Consider the following 21900-nt stretch of genomic DNA (forward strand, 5'->3'; position numbering starts at 1 on the left):
GGATTCGCGCTTAAATCGGCCTTGCCGGCTCGAATTTGGGGTACTGTGGACACAATTCGACGGTATTGGCCTCCGGGAGCTATCCCAGAGTGCTCCACTGTGACTGCTCTGGACAGCACTCTCAACTCAGATGCACTGGCCAGGTAGACAGGAAAAGAACTGCGAACTTTTGAATCTCATTTCCTGTTTGGCCAGCGTGGCAAGCTGCAGGTGACCATGCAGAGCTCATCAGCAGAGGTGACCATGATGGAGTCCCAGAATCACAAAAGAGCTCCAGCATGGACTGAATGGGAGGTACGGGATCTGATCGCTCTATGGGGAGAGGAATCCGTGCTATCAGAACTCCGTTCCAGGTTTTGAAATGCCAAAACCTTTGTCAAAATCTCCCAGGGCATGAAGGACAGAGGCCATAACAGGGACCTGAACCAGTGCCACGTGAAACTTAAGGAGCTGAGGCAAGCCTACCAGAAAACCAGAGAGGCGAATGGCCGCTCCGGGTCAGAGCCCCAAACATGTTGCTTCTATGATGAGCTGCATGCCATTTTAGGGGTTCAGCCACCACTACCCCAGCCGTGTTGTTTGACTCCTTCAACGGAGATGGAGGCAACATGGAAGCAGGTTTTGGGGACGAAGAAGATGATGATGATGATGAGGTTGTAGATAGCTCACAGCAAGCAAGCGGAAAAACCGCTTTTCCCAACAGCCAGGAACTGTTTCTCACTCTGGACCTGGAGCCAGTACCCCCCGAACCCACCCAAGGCTGCCTCCTAGACCCGGCAGGTGGAGAAGGGACCTCCGGTGAGCGTACCTTTTAAAATACTATACATGGTTTAAAAGCAAGCATGTGAAAGGATTACTTTGCCCTGGCATTCGCGGCTCTCCTGGATGTACTCCCAAAGCCTTTGCAAAAGGTTTCTGGGGAGGGCAGCCTTATTCCATCCACCATGGTAGGACACTTTACCACTCCAGGCCAGTAGCACATACTCGGGAATCATTGTAGAACAAAGCATTGCAGTGTATGTTTGCTGGCGTTCAAACAACATCCGTTCTTTATCTCTCTGTGTTATCCTCAGGAGAGTGAGATATCATTCATGGTCACCTGGTTGAAATAGGGTGCTTTTCTTCAGGGGACACTCAGAGGAGCCCGTTCCTGCTGGGCTGTTTGCCTGTGGCTGAACAGAAATGTTCCCCGACGTTAGCCACGGGGAGGGGGGAGGGTTGAGGGGGTAGCCACACGGTGAGGGGAGGCAAAATGCGACCTTGTAACGAAAGCACATGTGCTATGTATGTAATGTTAACAGCAAGGTTTACCCTGAAAGAGTGTAGCCACTGTTTTATAAAATGTGCCTTTTTAAATACTGCTGTCCCTTTTTTTTTCTCCACTAGCTGCATGTGTTTCAATGATCACAGGATCTTCTCCTTCCCAGAGGCTAGTGAAGCTTAGAAAGAAAAAAAAACGCACTCGTGATGAAATGTTCTCTGAGCTCATGCTGTCCTCCCACACTGACAGAGCACAGACGAATGCGTGGAGGCAAATAATGTCAGAGTGCAGGAAAGCACAAAATGACCGGGAGGAGAGGTGGCGGGCTGAAGAGAGTAAGTGGCGGGCTGAAGACAGGGCTGAAGCTCAAATGTGGCGGCAGTGTGATGAGAGGAGGCAGGATTCAATGCTGAGGCTGCTGGAGGACCAAACCAGTATGCTCCAGTGTATGGTTGAGCTGCAGCAAAGGCAGCTGGAGCACAGACTGCCACTACAGCCCCTGTGTAACCAACCGCCCTCCTCCCCAAGTTCCATAGCCTCCACACCCAGATACCCAAGAACACGGTGGGGGGGCCACCGGCCAACCAGCCACTCCACCACAGAGGATTGCCCAAAAAAAAGAAGGCTTGCATTCAATAAATTTTAAGTTGTAAACTTTTAAAGTGCTGTGTGGCATTTTCCTTCCCTCCTCCACCACCCCTCCTGGGCTACCTTGGTAGTCATCCCCCTATTTGTGTGATGAATGAATAAAGAATGCATGAATGTGAAGCAACAATGACTTTATTGCCTCTGCAAGCAATGATCAAAGGGAGGAGGGGAGGTGGTTAGCTTACAGGGAAGTAGAGTGAACCAAGGGATGGTGGGTTTCATCAAGGAGAAACAAACAGAACTTTCACACCGTAGCCTGGCCAGTCATGAAACTGGTTTTCAAAGCTTCTCTATGCGTGCCGCACCCTCCTGTGCTCTTCTAACCACCCTAGTGTCTGGCTGCACGTAACCAGCAGCCAGACGATTTGCCTCAACCTCCCACCCCGCCATAAACGTCTCCCCCTTACTCTCACAGATATTGTGGAGCACACAGCAAGCAGTAATAACAGTGGGAATATTAGTTTCGCTGAGGTCTAAGTAAGTCAGTAAACTGCGCCAGCGTGCCTTTAAACGTCCAAATGCACATTTTACCACCATTCTGCACTTGCTCAGCCTGTAGTTGAACAGCTCCTGACTACTGTCCAGGCTGCCTGTGTACGGCTTCATGAGCCATGGCATTAAGGGGTAGGCTGGGTCCCCAAGGATACATATAGGCATTTCAACATCCCCAACAGTTATTTTCTGGTCTGGGAATAAAGTCCCTTCCTGCAGCTTTTGAAACAGACCAGAGTTCCTGAAGATGCAAGCGTCATGTACCTTTCCCGGCCCTCCCACGTTGATGTTGGTGAAACGTCACTTGTGATCCACCAGAGCTTGCAGCACTATCGAAAAGTACCCCTTGCGGTTTATGTACTCGCCAGCTTGGTGCTCCGGTGCCAAGATAAGGATATGGGTTCCGTCTATGGCCCCACCACAGTTAGGGAATCCCATTGCAGCAAAGCCATCCACTATGACCTGCACATTTCCCAGGGTCACTACCCTTGATATCAGCAAATCTTTGATTGCGTGGGCTACTTGCATCACAGCAGCCCCCACAGTAGATTTGCCCACTCCAAATTGATTCCCAACTGACCGGTAGCTGGCTGGCATTGCAAGCTTCCACAGGGCTATCGCCACTCGTTTCTCAACTGTGACGGCTGCTCTCATCTTGGTATTCATGTGCTTCAGAGCAGGGGAAAGCAAGTCACAAAGTTCCATGAAAGTGCCCTTACGCATGCGAAAGTTTCACAGCCACTGGGAATCGTCCCAGACCTGCAACACTATGCGGTCCCACCAGTCTGAGCTTGTTTCCCAAGCCCAGAATCGGCGTTCCACAGCATGAACCTGCCCCATTAGCACCATGATGCATGCATTGGCAAGGCCCATGCTTTCAGAGAAATCTGTGTCCATGTCCTGATCACTCACGTGACCGCGCTGATGTCGCCTCCTCGCCCGGTATCGCTCTGCTAGGTTCTGGTGCTGCATATACTGCTGGATAATGCGTGTGGTGTTTAATGTGCTCCTAATTGCCAAAGTGAGCTAAGCGGCCTCCATGCTTGCCTTGGTATGGCGTCCGCACAGAAAAAAGGCGCGGAACGGTTGTCTGCCGTTGCTCTGACAGAGGGAGGGGCAACTGACAACACGGCTTACAGGGTTGGCTTCAGGGAGCTAAAATCAACAAAGGGGGTGGCTTTACATCAAGGAGTATTTCAGGCAGGACTTCACGGAGGGTTCCAATAAGAAATGATGCATCTAAGTTATTGTTCTTATTGGAACAATGAGGTTAGTCTGGCCTCTGATTGATACATGGCTAGATTTACCTTGCTGCACCTTCTCTGTGAGTGACTGCAGTATGACCTAGAGGAATGACCTGGGGGGGAGAGGGGGGAAGCAAATGAGTACAAAACAAATCTGGTCTATTTCTTGTTTTGATCCACTCCATCTATCTTTTACATCTTTGACTGGCAGCAGATGGTGCAGAAGGACTGCATGCCATCCACATCTCATGGCTGCCCGGCAGAAGATGATGCAATAGGACTGCTAGCAATCCGTATCGCCTGCCTGCTCACCATAAGACGGTTCCATAGGACTGACTGCAGGACTAAAGAGAATGACCTGGTCAAGTCACTCCAAATTTAGTCCCTGCGCCCATGTCTGCCCACGTGCTCCTGGCCAACATGGCCAGGAGCACCTCGGACATGACGATGACGGCTACCAGTCATACTGTACCGTCTGCTGCCACAAGGCAAGGGGTTGAGGCTGCTGTGTAGCAATGCAGTACCACGTCTGCCAGCACCCAGGAGACATAGGGTGACGGTTACCTGAGCGGGCTCCATGCTTGCCATGGTATGGCATCTGCACAGGTAACTCAGGAAAAAAGGCGCGGAACGATTGTCTGCCCTTGCTTTCACGGAGGGAGGGTGGTAAAGGGGGCCTGACGATATGTACCCAGAACCACCTGCGACAATGTTTTAGCCCTATCAGGCTTTGGGATCTCAACCCAGAATTCCAATGGGCAGCGGAGACTGCGGGATAGCCACCCACAGTGCAACGCTCCGGAAGTCGACTCTAGCCTTGGTACTGTGGAAGCACTCCGCCGAGTTAATGCACTTAGAGCATTTTCTGTGGGGACACACACACTCGAATATATAAAACCGATTTCTAAAAAACCGACTTCTATAAATTCGACCTAATTCCGTAGTGTAGACATACCCTTAGAGATGTGGTGTGGAGCAGAGCCAGAATCAGCGCCAGAGTCTGAAGCTGACCCTAAGAATTTTTACAGCAGGAGCAGCTTTAGCCTCAATTCCCTGTCCTTTCGTGCCCTAGACTTAAGTTTGCTGCAGTGGGCACATTTTGGGGGGATGTGGGACTTCCCTAAACATTTTATGCATTTTGAATTGCCATTTGCCATCAGACAGTGGGGTGGCATCCTTACAATTAGAGCAGCATTTAAAGCCTGGGGAGCCAGGCATGTCGGAAGCTGACAGGAACTAAGAGAATTTTTTTTTTTTTAAAAAGAGCGAAACCAACACACACTACTGGTAACACTAATAACTAACACTATTGGTAACAAACTATCTAAAAGGGTAAGAGTAACAAGGGAGAAAGTTTTCTAATGAGTTTGCTGAGCTCCATCTCAGGCCGGGGACGGTAGAGAAGGAACTGAGAAGACCGGTCGCACATGCATACTATTAAGGTACACTCAGAGCGGGGAGGGGGGAAGCTCTGCGCATGCGCGACCAGTATGAGTACTGCTGTAAAAATCTCCGAGCGAAGGCGCAGGGATGCACCAACACCTAGAGGGGAGCACCCAAAGGGACAGCTCTCAATGAAGAACATTAGTATTCCCAACCACACTCTATATACTGACAGATAAACCACACACTCACTACATAAAGAGCAGAGAAGGAGGGAAATTAAATGAAGTGGTTATCCAGGTGAGGAGCAGAGGGGAAAAAGATGAAACAGGTTTCTGTTTCAGACAGGAAGGAGAGAACCAACCTGAAACTTGTGGAACCAACCTGAAACCTAAATCGTAGACATGGGTTTGTATCTGCAAATTAGAATCCAAACCACCTACAATTTAAAGGGGTCATGATTCACAGTTCAAGTTTTGATCCCTTTCTACTTCTTATGACCTATTATGCAAATCAAACAAGTATTGTACCAACCTCACTCTGAATCTTTTGAACTTCTTTTGAAACTTGATAAATTGGCGTATCTGTGAACTCCATCATTGATCTGCCTTTAGATTTTTCATAATCCTCTTTGTACTTAACCTAAGAAAATAAAATAAATAAATATTCTCCACAACTATAGTAGATGACAAAATGTGATGATTGTTTGATTGGGATGGAGTAAGAAAATTCTGTCCTAGCCAAACCCTCTCTCAGAGCTCTTGACTTAGATGTTTTTGCCAAGCTTTCTGTGGGTGAAGTGGGGCATCCAAACCAGGGAAGGTTTTCTGCTGTAACATACGCCCTTACCACAATGCTCTAGAGCTCAAGACCAGTGGATTTAGAGGGACATGATCTGTATCCTGTTTACTCAGAAAAAATAACCTTTTAGGCATATATAAAACCATATATGAAAACAAATTCCCATAAGCCAAATTAGGTATAACCAAAAAGCTCATGCAAGCCTAGGGTTCAACCAGACCCTCAGAACCTGGTGTGGAGACTTGACTTCCTACAGGCACCTTCTTCTGTGGCTCTCTAGCTACAATTCTTAAACACCCTCTCCTGAAACCTGCACGAGAGGAAAGGGAAGGAAGCCAGAGCTGTTGGTCTTACATTCTATTCTATGTCTACCCTCAGCTCCCTCTTTTCTTGTATATGCTTAGGCAGTATCGACAACCTGAATTTGGCCCTAAAACTTGTTATAAAACTACTGATGGACATAACTCTGAGGACCTTGTAATATGCTTTTTTATTATAATTTGTGCAGCAAGGAAGCAGACATCTTTCGGCTTGGGATCCTGAAGTTTTGATGAGCCTTGTAAATTCATTCATTCTCATCAATTAAAAGTACAACTCAGATTTATCAACAAGGCTTATGTATGGCTACATGCATTTATGTTATTCATCCTAATCAGAGAAAGATATGGAAAACATCACAAAGCTAGATACTGGAGGGTTTATATACTGTAAAACCAAAAGAGTTAAGGATCAACATGTTACATTACAAGTGGGTGATATTTTAATTTCATGATCTTTTTTAACACTGCAGCATTGTCTGAGTTTAAGAAAAGTTTTTAAAACCCTCTTCCCTGTTGACATGTGGCATTGGGCCTCATTCCTGCAGCATTCAACATGTAGGCACTCAGCTGCTTCCACTTGCAACCCCAATTACTTTATATGCATCTCACATCATTGTAATTTGTCATGGGATTTGTGCATGATTTAGTAACTGTAAGAAAGCTGCTTTTGTCACTTCATAAGGTTTATTTACAATTTGTGTATACCTGACTTTGGAGCACAGCATTTTCTTTGTGATGCATCTGTTCACTTGTATCCAGGGCAAAATGATAGTGCCCCTTGCTTTTCTCAAACAGTTTCTTGTATTCATACTGAAACAAAGAACAGCAAAACATGTTTTTATGTATAAAATTGACTGGTTTCAATTTAAAGAGCAATTTAAATAAGCATAAAAGAAACAACATAACATAAAGTACCATTCAATAACATAACATAAAATACCTAACACTAATAATGAATCTTAAACAATTAAAAATAACCGAATTTTGGGATAAGGTATAACGCGGTGGAATGAAAACAATGTCAAAGAACAGCCACAAAGTTCAGAAGTTTTTTAAAAACACCTGTCTTATACAAATACTAAATATTTTTGCTTGTGAAAAATAAAGAATTAATATTATTTAGGCTCAAAGGACAAAAAAGCATATTTGGTGGTGTCCACTTGCCTCCTAGTGGAAATAATTATAAACATCACACAACATTTACACACATTCTCTTATGGTAACAAAAAAAATATTTGCAGAACCTGGATATTTAAAGGTTTCAGAGTAACAGCCGTGTTAGTCTGTATTCGCAAAAAGAAAAGGAGTACTTGTGGCACCTTAGAGACTAACCAATTTATTTGAGCATAAGCTTTCGTGAGCAAGCTTATGCTCAAATAAATTGGTTAGTCTCTAAGGTGCCACAAGTACTCCTTTTCTTTTTGGATATTTAAAGTCATTATTCTTACTACACTAAATTCCAGACATAGAACTGGTCTCCTGGAAAAGTACCAATTCTGTACTTGTCCAACCTGTTTCAAATACCTGTGTTAATTTGAAATTAAATTGCATTAATAACAATAGGAAATCTTAGATGTATTACCTTGTCCATGTTATCTGTTGATTGATGCTTACAGGATGTAAGTACAAATAAAATAAAACACTGAGTCCATAATGCAAGAGCACTCTTTGCTCTTGGTAAATTTTATCCCTTCAAAATATGTACACAATTCTTTATACATTTGAATTTGTATTCTTCAGAAGCTCTTTCAAAATAAACAGAAAACATTCCACTCACTCCAAAATGTTGAATGAAAATGAAGCTATGTAATCTAAATTCCATATATTCAGTATTTGATCAAATACAAACCTCAAAGACCTTTTACAATTAGAACAAATCAAGCTAATATAAAAGCTGCTAAATTTCAGATTGGCTGTGTGTGAAAATTTAAATCTAGATTTCAAATGCTACACAATAAATATCTAGGAAATCTGAGGGCAAAGCTTGACCCTTCAATCTAATTTCTCATCTGAAATCAGATATGTAGTGACGTCTATCTCACAAAATCTGCAATGGTGTATTTGTGCATATATGCACATTTCTGGATTTTCCTGTAAATGTTATAACTTATCCTCACAAAACACCAGCTTGAATTACATTTTTGCGATACAATACTGTTAATATGTTTTTGTGGAGTTATTCATACAAATAATTATTTGCAGAAAATCATAGTCAAAACATGAAGTCCAATACACCGTGTACGTTACAATGTATCACACAGGTGGTAGGTTTGGATACATCAGGATAAGGATGAACAGAAATACACATTTCAGGGAAGAACTGTGGACCATGTAGAAACTGAAAGCTTCAGTAATTGCTCTTTTAACCGCGGTCGGTATAACATACGGTAGGTAGGGTAGAAGAAAATAGATCTTGAGACCACTAGGGGCAGAAAGGCTGTTCCAGATACTGAAGTAGACTAGAAGAAGGATCTGCTGTTCATTATAGAGAGACAGGGAGGCGGAACACAAAAAAGATGGAATTTGAGAAGCATAGGGAAAGGCTGGAGAATAAATCAAAAATAAGTCAGAGAGATGGGGGCAGGGGAAAGATCAAGACCATGAAGGATTTTGAAGACTAAAGGTACATCTACACTGCACAACACTGATGGTGGCATGTAGGGTGCATGTAGCTACATGCATCAGAGAAAGGCTGTGGCAGGGGGAAGGCAGTGGGGAAAAGCTCTGGCAGTGGAGTCTCCCCCTTGGTAGAGCCTTTCCCTGTTGCCACAGACATGTTCCAGCAGCGGGGAGCTGCCAGAGCCTTTCCCCACTGCTGGAGCTTTTTCTGGTGTCGGAGAAAGACTTTGGCAGCAGGGAGGCTGTGGGAGACTACACTGCTAAAAATAGCTATATAGATGGGCAGGGCACTGCTTGGTCATGTAGAGAGCCATGTAGTGAAGATATCCACAGGATTCAGGCGTGCCTTTACTCTACTCGCCTAAGCAGTGCCTCACCATCTACACTGCGCTGAATACCCATGCTAGGGGGCATGTAGTGTATGTACTCTACATACCACTGTAAGGAGTGTGCAGTAGTGTAGATACACCCTAAGGTATTTTGTACTTGACAAATAGCAAGTGAAGACCTCAGGGGATGGATATGAAGTGTTCTTGTTTCGATCACAGCCAAGATAAACCACCAGCTTTTGGACAAAGCATAGTCCAGAGAGTTAACTTTTACGGAGATCACAAATGTCTCTAGTTGTAGGGATGAAGATGATGTAGGAACCAACCACTGTTTGGGCAAAGGAATGGTAGAAATCGTGTCAGATTAAAATGTTTTATAGGTGAGAGTAGGCAGATATATAGACATCAGGGAATTTGAACATAAGTTGAGCATCTAGGTTCTTGTCTTATGTGAGATAAGGAGAAGAAAGAAGTTCCAAAGTTCAGACCGATGGTGCTCATTTAACCAGCTAGTAAAAAATATCCAGTTTAAATGCATTAAATTGAAGGAAGCTACAGTTAGGCCAAACAAGGATAAATAATTTGGTGAGCAGAAAGTGAAGAAGGGCCTAAATCCTGGAGATCTATAGATTTGGATATGATCCATACAAAAGTGATACCCAAGGTTAAATTCAGAAAGGGAATGCCTAAGGGGGAAAAGATACTGATGCAAAAGTAAAGGATGATAAAGAAAAAATGAGTACTTAGAAAAGGCACAGCTGTGGGAGAAAAGGAGTACTTGTGGCACCTTAGAGACTAACCAGCTGTGGGAGAGTTTCAGTTCACAGAAGGGTAATGTGAAGAATCAGATTCAAACTGGATAGCTGGATTATTTTGTGCCAGAAGCAGGGTTTTACAGGTGGACATTAATACCTACTCAGATTAAAATATAAGAAGCAAGAGGAACCAGGCCTTCAAAGGCTAATATATGACAAACAATACTTTGTGATCAAAATGCACTGAAAAGCAAGAAGACAATGCCATGCGTGTGATACATTCTGCAATAAATTAAATAAATGGGTACATTTTCCTTTTATAAGTATATTTAAAGTAATGATTAAAAAAGCCAACTTACATTACTATGCATTTTGCTGGCATTTAAAGCATGCTCTAAATATAGCAAGTTTGGCAGGTCTGAAGCTGGATTGTGTAGACTTTCCACCATATCTTTTTTGTATTTCACCTGAAAACCGAATAGAGTATAGCAAAGTGAAGACTTGTAAAATATACAGCAAGTTCTATTTATACTGTACACTATAAAAACAAAAAAGAAAAAGAAAAATCTTACTACAGTGCTTGCATGAAATATGTACAATGGCCACTAGGTGGTGCTCATTTACTACTATTTGGAAAAATCAATATACAGTGAGGGCTTCCTTTCCACTAGTGAGCAAATATTTTGATAACTACGTAAACATTTCAAAAAGGGTAAAGTTAATCACATCAGATTTTGTAAGACTTTTCAAAACAGAATAGGCTATGGCAGATATATACATCAGAAATACCTTCTTACTGATTTTTATTTGAATATTATCTTTACACAATATTGTTCTACAGTTGGACAATTTATCATTAACTTTATATTGTTCATTGGTAATTCTTGCCTTTCTTCCCTCAAGTCAGATTATTTTTCATCAACTCCTTGTGTGCAAAAAAAAATCTTTATAGAGTAACTACCCCACAATCAAACAGTATTTTGTACATGTATTTTTATTTAATACAGTTTGCTTTCAGTAACAAGAATGAATGGAGCCTTAGATGAGAGAGAACCTAATCACGCAATGAAATGGCAAATCATATACATTCCCAATAGCTGACAGCAGTGTTTCCCAAACTTTTAAAAGTTGAGTTTCCCCTTCAGGAAAATGAAACCCATCAACCCCGCCCCCCCCGGCACCCTGCCTACATTACTCCTGGGGGAATTCTGCCCCCCCCCCAAATTAAAAATCCTGCAGCAAAAATTAAAAATGCTATGCACAATATTTTAAAATTCTGCATATTTTATTTGTCTAAATAAATTAATACAGAACTCTGAGTAATAATTCACTCAAACTACAAACAGAACCATATTCTCTGCACCCCTCAGAAGCAGTGCAAAGGCTTGGGAGAGTCAGGGGTAATGGAGGAGCTGAGATAGAGGGAAGTAAGTTGCTGGGAAGGAGCCTGGGTGTGAACTTGGAGGGTTTTTGGGTATGGGTGGGAAAACTGTGGAACAGATTTTTTTGGGGGGTGGGGAGGGATTGTTAGGGAGCTTCCCCCATGCAGACTCTGGCTGACCCCTACTCTCTCCCATTCAGTCAGGCACATCTGCCCCGTCCCTATGTGTTCCTACACCCCCATGTGTCCTTGCACCCCCTGTCCACGTGTCCCTCCACGCCCACTCAGACACCTACTCCCCCCATCCCCATGTGGCCCTGCACCTCTCCCCAGTCCCCATGTGTTTCTGTACCCCTTCCCCATTCCCCTGTGTCTCTGGGCCCCCACCTAGCCACCCTCTGTCCCTATGTAGCTCTGCACCCCCTCCCCCATCACCATCGTGGTTCTACACCTCCCTCCTCCCTATGGCCCTGTGCCTCCACTCCAATTCATCCCCTGTCCCAGTCTGTCCTCTCCCACTAGCTTTTATGAGCCCCTGTCTGACATCCCTGCCCCAGCACCCCACACTGTCTGTCTCCTGACCTGGCCTGACAGGTGTTGCAAAGAAGTCAGGCTCTTTCTCTTCCTTTGCTGGTTGGAAGCAGCTGCTGTATTCTATTGCCACAGTGCCCTCTGATGGGCGAAAGGTGGAATTGCAAAAGTTGTTTTCTGCTGGGAGCTGCTGCTGTTCTTGTGCCACAGCACCCTCTAGTGGACAAAAGGTGGAACTGCGGCAACATTTCAGCAGAAGCTTTTTTCTGCACAAAACAATAAAATTGTGCATGGCTCATTAATTATGCACGCACTCAGTAGCACAAAATTCCTCCAGGAGTACTTTCTGTATAGCTTTTCCATGTACTTCCCCCACACCAATTCGTCCTTCATGCAGTTATCAAAGCCCTCCCCAGTCTCCCCGTATGCACATTAGAAAACCCTGGTTAAGATCCTCATGATATAATACATCCTCTTTTTTTTTAAGTCTAGTCTAAACTTTAAAAGTTTCAGCAGCATAACACTGTTTGCTAGTGGCATGATTTTTTTTTTTTTTTTTTTTTTTACTATTTTACAGATCTTACTCCACTGGACAGTGGCAGAGAAGACAGGGCGCCTGTACTCTTCAGAGCACTGTGCAGCCTTTGCAGAGTAAAGAGGGAGCAGTCCCTGCACAACTGTGCCTGGCAATTACCCAAACCACACAAAGGGGGAGTAAGATTCAACCTCCCTTTCTTTGCACACCCCCAAAGGGGCCATGTACAATCTGCCCCTAAGTTATCCAGCACCACAGTACTGCCTCTAAGAACAGCCCAAATTTATGACATTAGCCACATGAAAGCATTGTTAAACATTCTGTTGGCATTGCAGCACCACATGGCACATGTGCTTTCTCCCATCTGAGTCTGACTGCAGCAGGCAGTGACTTACATTAAATCCCCTAACTACTCTCCTTTCTTGAAATGCTGCACTTTGGCTCCATCTCCCGATTCATGTGCACACACAGCAATTCATCAAAATCTTTGGAGCCTCACAAACAAGGAGCTGGGATTTGTCACAGCCTGAAGAGGGTTGCAGGCAGGAAAGGGCAATGAAGGGTGCACTGTAGGCACTAGCAGAAGAAGGGCTTATTCATAAGTGGGGGTTGAACTGGCTGGTGCCCTATACGTACTACTATGCAATGGGTCCCACATAATATAGGTTCGGCTCTGAAGTCTACTTTCAACCAGCTTTCAAACTGATCTCCATGTTAAACTCTAAATTCAATTTCCCAGTTCTTGCAGATGCAGATATAATACATATTGTGAGTGGTTGCTCTTGGTAAATCAAATAAGATGCACCATTGTTCACAAGAAAGTTATGATGTTTACAGAATACCACGATCAATATACCGTACACGCTGAGAGGTAGAATACAGAACAACTGCACTTACATCACTCGCCAAGCTGGATGCCATCTGTGCTTGCTTGAAAGAAGCACTGCCAAGAGGGTTATACTGGTGGTTCTTCATTTCCTTATTGAATTGCTCTTTGTATTTAACCTGCCACCAGAGCAAACACATTTTATATTGAAATGTTACACTGAAAGGAGGCATGAAGAATTGAGAAATTACTGAGGAGTTTAAATGAAGACAAATTCTCCATCCCTAAATCACCAAACATTATACAAAAGTGAAGGTTACAACAAATATGGAGAGAGAAGAATATGTTTTATGTAAGAACTGTTTTATTATGTTAATGTAGTGTGACAGGGTCGGGCCCGATGGCTACAGGAGAGAAATAGAGGGCAGATATATTAGCCCTGGGTTAAGTAGGTCCCTTTTCCCTGGGTAAGGTAACAGGGAAGGTTTTTTTTTTTTTTTTTTTTTTTTTTTGAAACAGAAAGGAAATTTATTTGTAACAGTTACAAAGAATACAAAAGGATAAAAAAAAACTTAGCAACAAAACAACGCAATCAAAAGGTATAACACAACAGCTTTCAGGAGGGAGAGGTGTTCAGGTTAGCCCAGGCCCAGAGCGGGGGGGCTTCCTCGACACTCGTGGTCTTCCACCCTCCTGAGTTACCTGGTGGCCTAGAGCGGGGGGGCTTCCTCGACACTCGTGGTCTTCCACCCTCTCGAGTTACCTAGTGCCGCGCCCAGGGTCACCGACCCTCCCTCTCCTGAGAGTGCCCGACAAGATGGGCACGGCTGCGGGGTGGGTGGTTGGGAGGGAGGGGGGTACACCCATGTATTATAGGACCCCTCCTAGAAGACAATAATGATGGTATTCACAGCAACTAACGGCTGTGACTGGCGGCTCTCGCTCTTTCCCTCAATCAGAGGGTCAGACGGAGGGAACCGGACGGGGTCACCGAGCAGAGAACCCCGGACAGCGCCCACCGCTCCTCGAAGGTGTCAAGGGAGTCGGTGGACGCTGCCCAGAGGAACTCCGCCCGGATACGTGAATGTACTGAGAGTCGGAAAACGGCCTCACAATCGCAGGACGCCTCATGAGCCAACCTCCGCTCTCTGGTCTTATAAATGGCTGTTTTAGCCAAGGCTAGGAGGAGGCTAACCAGGAGATCCCGCGACTTGGTGGGGCCACGGATGGGGAGTGTATAGATAAAGAGGTGGGGAGAAAAATGAAGCCAAAAGCGCAAAAGAATATTTGTGAGGAGCCGAAAAAGAGGCTGCAATCTGGCACACTCTAAATAGACGTGCGCCAGGGTTTCCCTCACGTTGCAAAAAGGGCAAGTCTCCGGAAGGGAGGTAAAACGTGTCAAAAACACGCCCGTGCTCACAGCCCCGTGAAGGAGCCGCCAACTGATGTCCCCGACGGGCCTCGGGACCAAGGTGGAGTACAGGCTGGCCCACCGAGGTTGCTCACCCTCCAAAGGTGGTAAGAGATCTCGCCACTTTGTATCGGGGCGGGACACCAGGGTGCGGGCATGAAGGGTATGGAGCGTGAGTGTATATAAATATTTCCGTGATGCAACTTGAAAACCGACCGGTTGCAGTTCATGCAGCCGGCTCGCAGTGAAAGGATGAGGGGTGTGTTGGGATCGGCAGGGTAGGGGCCCGATGGAAAGGTCCGGCGGGCCTGGGGTAAGGGATGGGCGGGGCGCGCCCTCGCACAAGGCTCGGCTAACATAAGCCCGAGCGGCGGGGGTCAAAGCGGCCCCCACCTCCTGAAGCACGCGCCGGGGGGTGCGAAGGCTGGAGAGCCCCATGCGTCGAGCGAGCGTCAGGGGATCCAGCCAGTCCCCCCGGTCGTAGTCCAGGAGGTCCCCGACCCTCGTAACTCCCGCCAGGACCAACCTCTGGCGCACCGTGCGGGACTCCGCCGCCTGCACACAAAGTTGGGGGTTGTGTAGCAGGGGCTCCGTGAGGAGATCTGCCCCCACGATGGCCGCCACGGACCTGGTCGTTGAGAACAGTTTCCAGGCCCGGAGGAGGTCCTGGTAGAAATCCGGTAGCCCAGAGAGGTCTCGCGGAAAACCTCTCGGACAAAGATAAAAGAGCTGTCGGTCATATCGGAGCCCATGGAAGCGGCGTAAAAAGGCATGCGCCAATATGCTCCACGTCGAACTACCTGCACTATAAAGGAGCCTCTGCAGGGCCTGGAGGCGGAAAACGCGGACCTGAGTGTACAGACACTTCAGGCCCTGCCCTCCTTCCTTCAGGGGCAAGTGGAGAACTCCAACAGGGGCCCAGTGCAATCCTGACCAAAAGAACTCCAGAATCAATCTCCGGAGGTGGGACAGGAAACCCGGGGCCGGGGCTAGGGTGTTGAGCCGGTACCAGAGCGTGGACAGGACTAGTTGGTTAAGCACCAGTGCTCTCCCCCGAAGGGAGAGACATCGGAGTAGCCTCGTCCATTTCCTGATCCGCTCAATCACGCCGCCTTCCAAATTTTGCCAGTTCTCCGGCGGAGAAGGGTGCGTTGCAGAAAGGTAAACGCCGAGATAGAGCAGAGGGCCGGCACTCCACCGGATGGTCTGAAGCGCGGGTGGGAGGGGGCTTACCTGCCGCCAGCCCCCCACCGCCAAGCCAGAGCTCTTGACCCAGTTGACTCGGGCGGAGGAGGCTGCCGAAAAGATGGCTTGGCATGCCTCCACTCGCGCCAAGTCGCCCGGGTCCTGGACCACGAGGAGGACGTCATCGGCGTACGCCGACAGGACCAGCCGCAGCTCCGGCTCCCGCAGCACCAACCCCGTCAACCTCTTGCGGAGGAGACAGAGGAAAGGCTCGATCGCCAGAGCGTACAGCTGGCCTGAGAGGGGACACCCCTGCCGCACCCCTCGCCCGAAGCTGACCGGTTCGGTCAGGGTCCAGTTGAGCCTAACCAGACACTCCGCGGAGGCGTACAGCACCCGGAGAAAACTCACAAACTGAGGTCCGAATCCAAACGCTCGCAGGGTGCTCAGGAGGTACCCATGATCTACCCTATCGAACGCCTTCTCCTGATCGAGAGACAGGAGGGCGAACGACAGACCATCTCTCCGCCCGAGTTCCAAAAGGTCTCGGACTAAAAAGAGGTTGTCAAAAATGCTGCGACCCGGGACAGTATAGGTCTGGTCTGGGTGAATCACGTCCGCCATCACGGACCCTAGCCGCAGCGAGATTGCTTTCGCTACGATTTTATAATCCGTGCTAAGGAGTGAGAGGGGACGCCAGTTTCGTAAGTCGCGGAGGTCCCCCTTCTTCGGCAGCAAGGCGAGCACCGCTCGTCTGCACGAGAGAGGGAGGACCCCGCCCTGCAAGGACTCAGCCCAGACAGTGACTAGGTCTGGGCCAAGGATGTCCCAGAACGCGCGGTAAAACTCCACGGTCAGCCCGTCCATGCCCGGAGATTTATTGGTGGGCATGCGACGGAGGGCTTCCGAGAACTCGGCCAGGGTGAGAGGCAGCTCTAGCCGGTCTCGGTCGCCCACGCTGACCGTGGGGAGTTCCTCCCAGAGCACCCCGCAAGCGCCAGGATCGGTCGGATCCGGGGAGAAAAGGTTTGCGTAGAAGTCACGGGCCCTCCCACACATCTCCTCCGGATCCGTGAGGGGGGTGCCGTCTTCCGCTAGAAGGCAGGTGACGTGTTTTTTGGCCCCCCTCGTTTTCTCCAGGGCGTAGAAGAAGCGGGAGCCGCGATCCATCTCCTGAAGGAGGCGGATGCGGGACCGGACAAAGGCACCTCGGGCCCGGTGGTCCTCGAGGGCTCGAAGTTCCTCCCGCTTCTCCCGGCACGCTCCGCAGAGGGACGGGTCCCCGGGGCTGGCGGCCAGGCGCCTCTCCAGCTCTAAGACCTCCCGTTCCAACTGCTCTATCGCCGCATTTCTCCGTCGGCTGGTGCCCCGAGTGTAGTTGCGGCAGAAGAGCTTGGCGCGCACCTTCCCTAAATCCCACCATCGCCGCACCGAGGGAAAGGCACGCCACTGCTCCCGCCAGGCCAGCCAAAACTCCCGGAAGGACATCACAAAGCTCTCGTCCTCCAACAGGCTGTTATTAAAGTGCCAGTAAGCCGGCCCCGGTCCCTCTGCACGGAGGGAGACCGTGACGGCAACCAAATGATGGTCGGAAAAAGGGGCCGGCCGAATGGTGGAGGAGTGGGCCTGTGAAAGATGGAGACGGGATAGATAAATACGGTCTAACCGAGAGCGGTGCGACCGACGGGCCTCCACCCGAACGAAGGTAAACGTGGAAGTATCATCTGGGTGATGGTCACGCCAGACGTCCACTAGGGAGTGATAGTCGACTATGTCTCGAAGAATGATCGCGGCGGCCGGGCTCGGCTCGGCCCCCGAGCGGTCCCGTTCCTCGAGGGTGGTGTTAAAGTCCCCTCCCAGGATCAGGCACTCGTGTGAATCCAGGGTGTCGAGAAATTCGGACACCTGCTGGTAAAATTGCGGCCGCTGTGAGCTCACTTGCGGGGCATAGATATTAACAAAATTGACCACGAGCCCCTCCAAACGAACTCGGAGGTGCAACGAGTGGCCCGGCACGGCCTCAGTGACTCCGAGCACCTCGGGCCGCAGGGTGGGGGAGAACAGGGTCGCCACTCCAGCTTGCCAAGCCGTGCAGTGGCTAAAGTATACCCCGTCCCCCCATTCCAGCCGCCACCTATCCTCGGCGGTTGGGTCCGTGTGGGTCTCCTGCAGGAAAACCACAGAGTACCTCCCCTCCCGAAGGTAGGAGAGCACCTGGGACCTGCGGAGAGCCATCCTACAGCCCCTGGTGTTCAGGGTTACAATGATGAGAGGTGTCATGCGGAGGGCTGGGGGGGTGGGGAGTTCTCAGGGGTGGGGGTACTCATGGCCCCCGGCGGGTCGCGTAGCAACCCGTGTCCCATCCCGTGAGTAAGTAACTCTTTCCGGAAGCTGCGGGCCCGCTCGTAGGCCGCGGCACCGCCCTTCCCTTGCCCTCTACCCTCCCTCATAAGGGCTCTCGCGGCCCGAAGGAGTCGATCAAAGTCCCCCCATTGCTGGAGAGCCAGCTGTGCCCTATCGCGGGCACCACGGCATCGTTTCAAGAACTCCCGTAATGCATGCTGCAGCTCATGGGGGGGTAGGGTTACAACTCCCAGAGCAGTCCCTGGTGGGGCTTTTGATGCAGCTGCGTGGTCCGCTAAGGCGGGTAGGCAGGGTGCGGACCGCCGACGGGGTGTCTGACAGGCTGGGGTTACTAACTCCATCTCGTGCCTTGGGGCGGACGGGGATGGCAGGGGGAAAGGTGCAACTCCTGGGGAGTCGCAACTAGAAAACATAAAGACTGCTCCCTGGGGGGAATCTGCAAAAGGCGGAAAAGAAATAACCCCAGGGGCGGCGGTAGCCTTGCAGGAGGAGGGAGACTGAACCGGAATAGGGGTGGGGGCAGGGGCAGAGGTAAGGCCCTGGGCTTCAGGAGGCGCACAGCGAAAAGAAGGCGCCTCTCGAGCAGGGTCGGGGGTGAAGGGGCAAGGGAGGGGACTCCGAGGAATGCTAGGTACTGGCTCCGGGGTGGTCGTGGCAGCCATGGCCCCAGGCGGTAAACCACTTTCCGTGGGGTGCTCACCCGGAAAGGCAGTCAGGGGGAAAGGGCATGGGGAGAGGGGGCCTGGGGTGAGATTGCCCAAATCGAGGCCGGCCGGCAGTAAATCATCCCCTCCCTGGGTGACCGGGGTCAAATCCAGGGCTTCAATCTCTGCGTACACAGAGGAGAGGCCGACTCCCACCACCCCAGGGGCCTCTCCGCTAGGGCCCGCCTCGGCGGTCACGTCGGGGTTCGTTGGGAGTTCAGGTGGTATCTGGTTAGAAGGGGCTTCCCCCGGGGCTTCGGAGGGGAGGGTCCCCCGCGGAGGGGGGATTCCACCCTCCAATGCTGGTCTATCTTCACCTCCCGACACCAGCGAATGGATCTCACTCGTGGCCGAGGCGGGAGGCTCAGGGTCGGTACCTCCCTTCCTGGTCTTCCGGGGGGCTTCCGCGTCAGATGAATGCAGCGGAGCTCGAGCCCTCCGCTTGCCTCGCTTCCCCTGGACTACAGTCCAGCCCTCCATGGCGTCGTCCGGGGGTGGAGTAGCAGGGGACGGAGCGGGGCGCGGAGGCAGAGGTTCAGGGGTTTGGGGGGGTAGCGGTAAGGCAGCATTAGGGGCGGGGGGTTCTCCTTGGGGCGAGCCCTCTCCTGCACCCGGTAAAAGCTTTGCCACACCCCCCTCCATAGGCTCTGCCGAGGTGGTTACGGCAAGAGTGGGACTCCCGTGGTCGCCCGGGCGTTGTTGGAGGAGTGCCTCTTGGGCCCGGACGGGGGCAGCGGTGGATCGGGTGGGAGGGGGGGTGGTGTCGGGTGCCGGGTGGCCAGGGGTGTCGGCAACAACAGGGCCGATATCCCGCCGGGTCTCGGGGGTCTCAGGTGCCCCTCTCCCCCGGGCCAAAGGGCAGTCCCTGCGGACATGCCCTGCCGAGCGGCAGAGGTAGCACCGGGCCTCTCCGGTGGAATAAAAGACCCTATAGCGGGCTCCCTGGTAGGGAACTAGGAAGGACCCCTCGAGCGCCTCTCCGTCACGCACCCCCGCCGGCAGTAAAATCTGCACTTGCCGGCGGAACGATAGGACGTGACGGAGGGCGGGGTCCTTGCAGCCTAACGGGAGAGGGCTAATAACAGAAACAAGCTTCCCCAGGGCAGAAAGAGCAGGTAACAGGGCAACATTAGGTAAAAAGGGAGGAACGGAGGTGAGGACGAAGCGAACGCCCAGATCTTCTAGCGGTTCCAGGGGGAGAAACACCCCCCCCACCACTAGGCCCTTCTCCACCGCCTCCTGGGCGGCAGTCTCCGAGGCCAGAAAGAGAACGACCTTCCCATACATCTTGGAGGCCGCCACAATGGCCATGGGTCCTACCACTTTCGCCAACGCCTGCACGTATGCCTCCACGTGGGGCGAGGCGGGTACTAGGAGGCAACGAACACCGTGCTTCCTGGTCAGGGCGGGAAGAGGGCCCCGACTACTGGTAATGGCAGCGGAGGCAGTGGGAGGGCGAGATGAGGAGGCGGCAGGTGAGGGGGGGCCTGTCGCCACCCGGGCATACGTCCTGGGGGCCGGGGGAGGGATGGTCGCAGAGCTGGTGGAGGGAACAGCTGGGAGGGGTGCTGCGATCGATGACGAGGCCACTGTGGCGGGGGCGGCCTCTGCCACGGAGGGTCCAGCGGCATTAGCGGGGCCCTTCCCTCTTGGCCCGCTTCGATTTTTCCGTCTAACTGGGGGAGGGTTCCTAGAATCTAGTGGGGCAGGAACCAGAGCAGCAATAGTAATCGCCCCGGTGCCTCCCACTGCCGATGCCCCAGCGGGGGCGGTGGCAGGGGTTCTAACAATGGAGGCGGTGGGGAAATCTTGAGGGGTGGGCAGGAGGGTAGATGGGGAAGGGGCAACCAATTTCGGTGGAGGGGCCTTGCGTCCCTCCTTCTCTGCCATTGTAAGCAGGGAGAGACAGGGAAACACTGGGAGGGGGAGGGGGCAAAAATCGGGGTCCGGTAGTAGGGGTAGGCTATGGGGTAAACAATCCGGGGGGGGGTGGGGTGGGGGGGGGACAACCCACCACAAGTGTCCAAAGAGTCTCGCTTGGTTGGTTGTTATGCCTGGTCCAAAAGGCAAAGTCCAAAGCAAACAGCTGGATCCGAAGGCAGATGGCAGATTGCCAGCAGGGACGAAGCAGCGGGGGCCGTGATAGTTGTAATAGTGGTGGGGGGGGTTGGGGGCACCGATGGATCTGGGGGTAGCTCCCTGCTACACCCCTGTGCCGCCGCAGGCGCAGCTGAAATGCAGTCAACTCCCCCCCCCGAGGGTAGAAATTCAAAAGAAATCCCTCAGTCTTACGGCCTCTCTCCACGATGATTCATAGCTGCCCGGGAGTTCTCCGGCCTCTGGCGTCTGCTACAGCTGTTGGCTCTGTCCCAAGGCTCTCGGAAAAAGTCCAGGCAAAAAGCAAAACAGCTGGGCCTGGGGGGGTCCACTCCCCTCTCCGGACAGCAGGTTGGCAGTCCTCCCCCCCTCCTCCGAGGGTTTCAAGTAAGCAAGGAGCAAAGTCCAAAAGCAGGCATCGGGGGGGGGGGTGCTGGCGACCGGCCAGCACACTAACGCAGCTCAAAAAAACGGGAAAAAACGAAACCAAAAAAACAAAGCGTCCGGCCCAAACGCGGGGGGGGAAACTAAGCAAAGGGAAAAGTGTGAAAAATCCGGGCCGGGGGGCTTTAGGAAAGAAAGGAAAGCAAATAGCTCAGGAGCGAGTGAAGAACGATTCCGGCTCCTTAACAGGGAAGGGTCCAGAACAATCAGGAACCTTCTGGAGACAATTAAGACAGACAGGCTGATTAGAACACCTGCAGCCAATCAAGAAGCTGCTAGAATCAATTAAGGCAGGCTAATCAGGGCACCTGGGTTTTAAAAGGAGCTCACTTCAGTTTGTGGTGCGCATGTGAGGAGCTAGGAGCAAGAGGCACTAGGAGCTGAGAGTGAGAACGCGGACTGTTGGAGGACTGAGGAGTATAAGCATTATCGGACACCAGGAGGAAGGTCCTATGGTGAGAATAAAGAAGGTGTTGGGAGGAGGCCATGGGGAAGTAGCCCAAGGAGTTGTAGCTGTCGCACAGCTGTTCCAGGAGGCACTCTAGACAGCTGCATTCCACAGGGCCCTGG

At 50.4% G+C, this 21900-nt stretch overlaps 1 protein-coding gene across 4 annotated transcripts in view; it reads right to left on the bottom strand.

The window, feature by feature from the left end:
- The window catches only part of NEBL (nebulette), a gene marked incomplete at its 5' end in the record, with an annotated part of 406620 nt that overhangs the window by 69008 nt on the left and 315712 nt on the right, over positions 1-21900 (bottom strand). Inside the window, 4 exons of one of the 4 annotated variants that reach the window (XM_084619775.1) lie at positions 5563-5670; positions 6855-6959; positions 10212-10319; positions 13197-13304. The exons of the other annotated variants lie outside the window; for them this stretch is intronic. Coding sequence (XP_084475901.1) covers positions 5563-5670; positions 6855-6959; positions 10212-10319; positions 13197-13304 — 429 coding nt within the window. The remainder of the gene's footprint in view (positions 1-5562; positions 5671-6854; positions 6960-10211; positions 10320-13196; positions 13305-21900) is intronic. 4 annotated transcript variants of the gene reach the window in all.

This window comes from Lepidochelys olivacea (assembly GCF_965140295.1).
Source record: "Lepidochelys olivacea isolate rLepOli2 genome assembly, chromosome: 2".
Lineage (NCBI taxonomy): Eukaryota > Metazoa > Chordata > Testudines > Cheloniidae > Lepidochelys > Lepidochelys olivacea.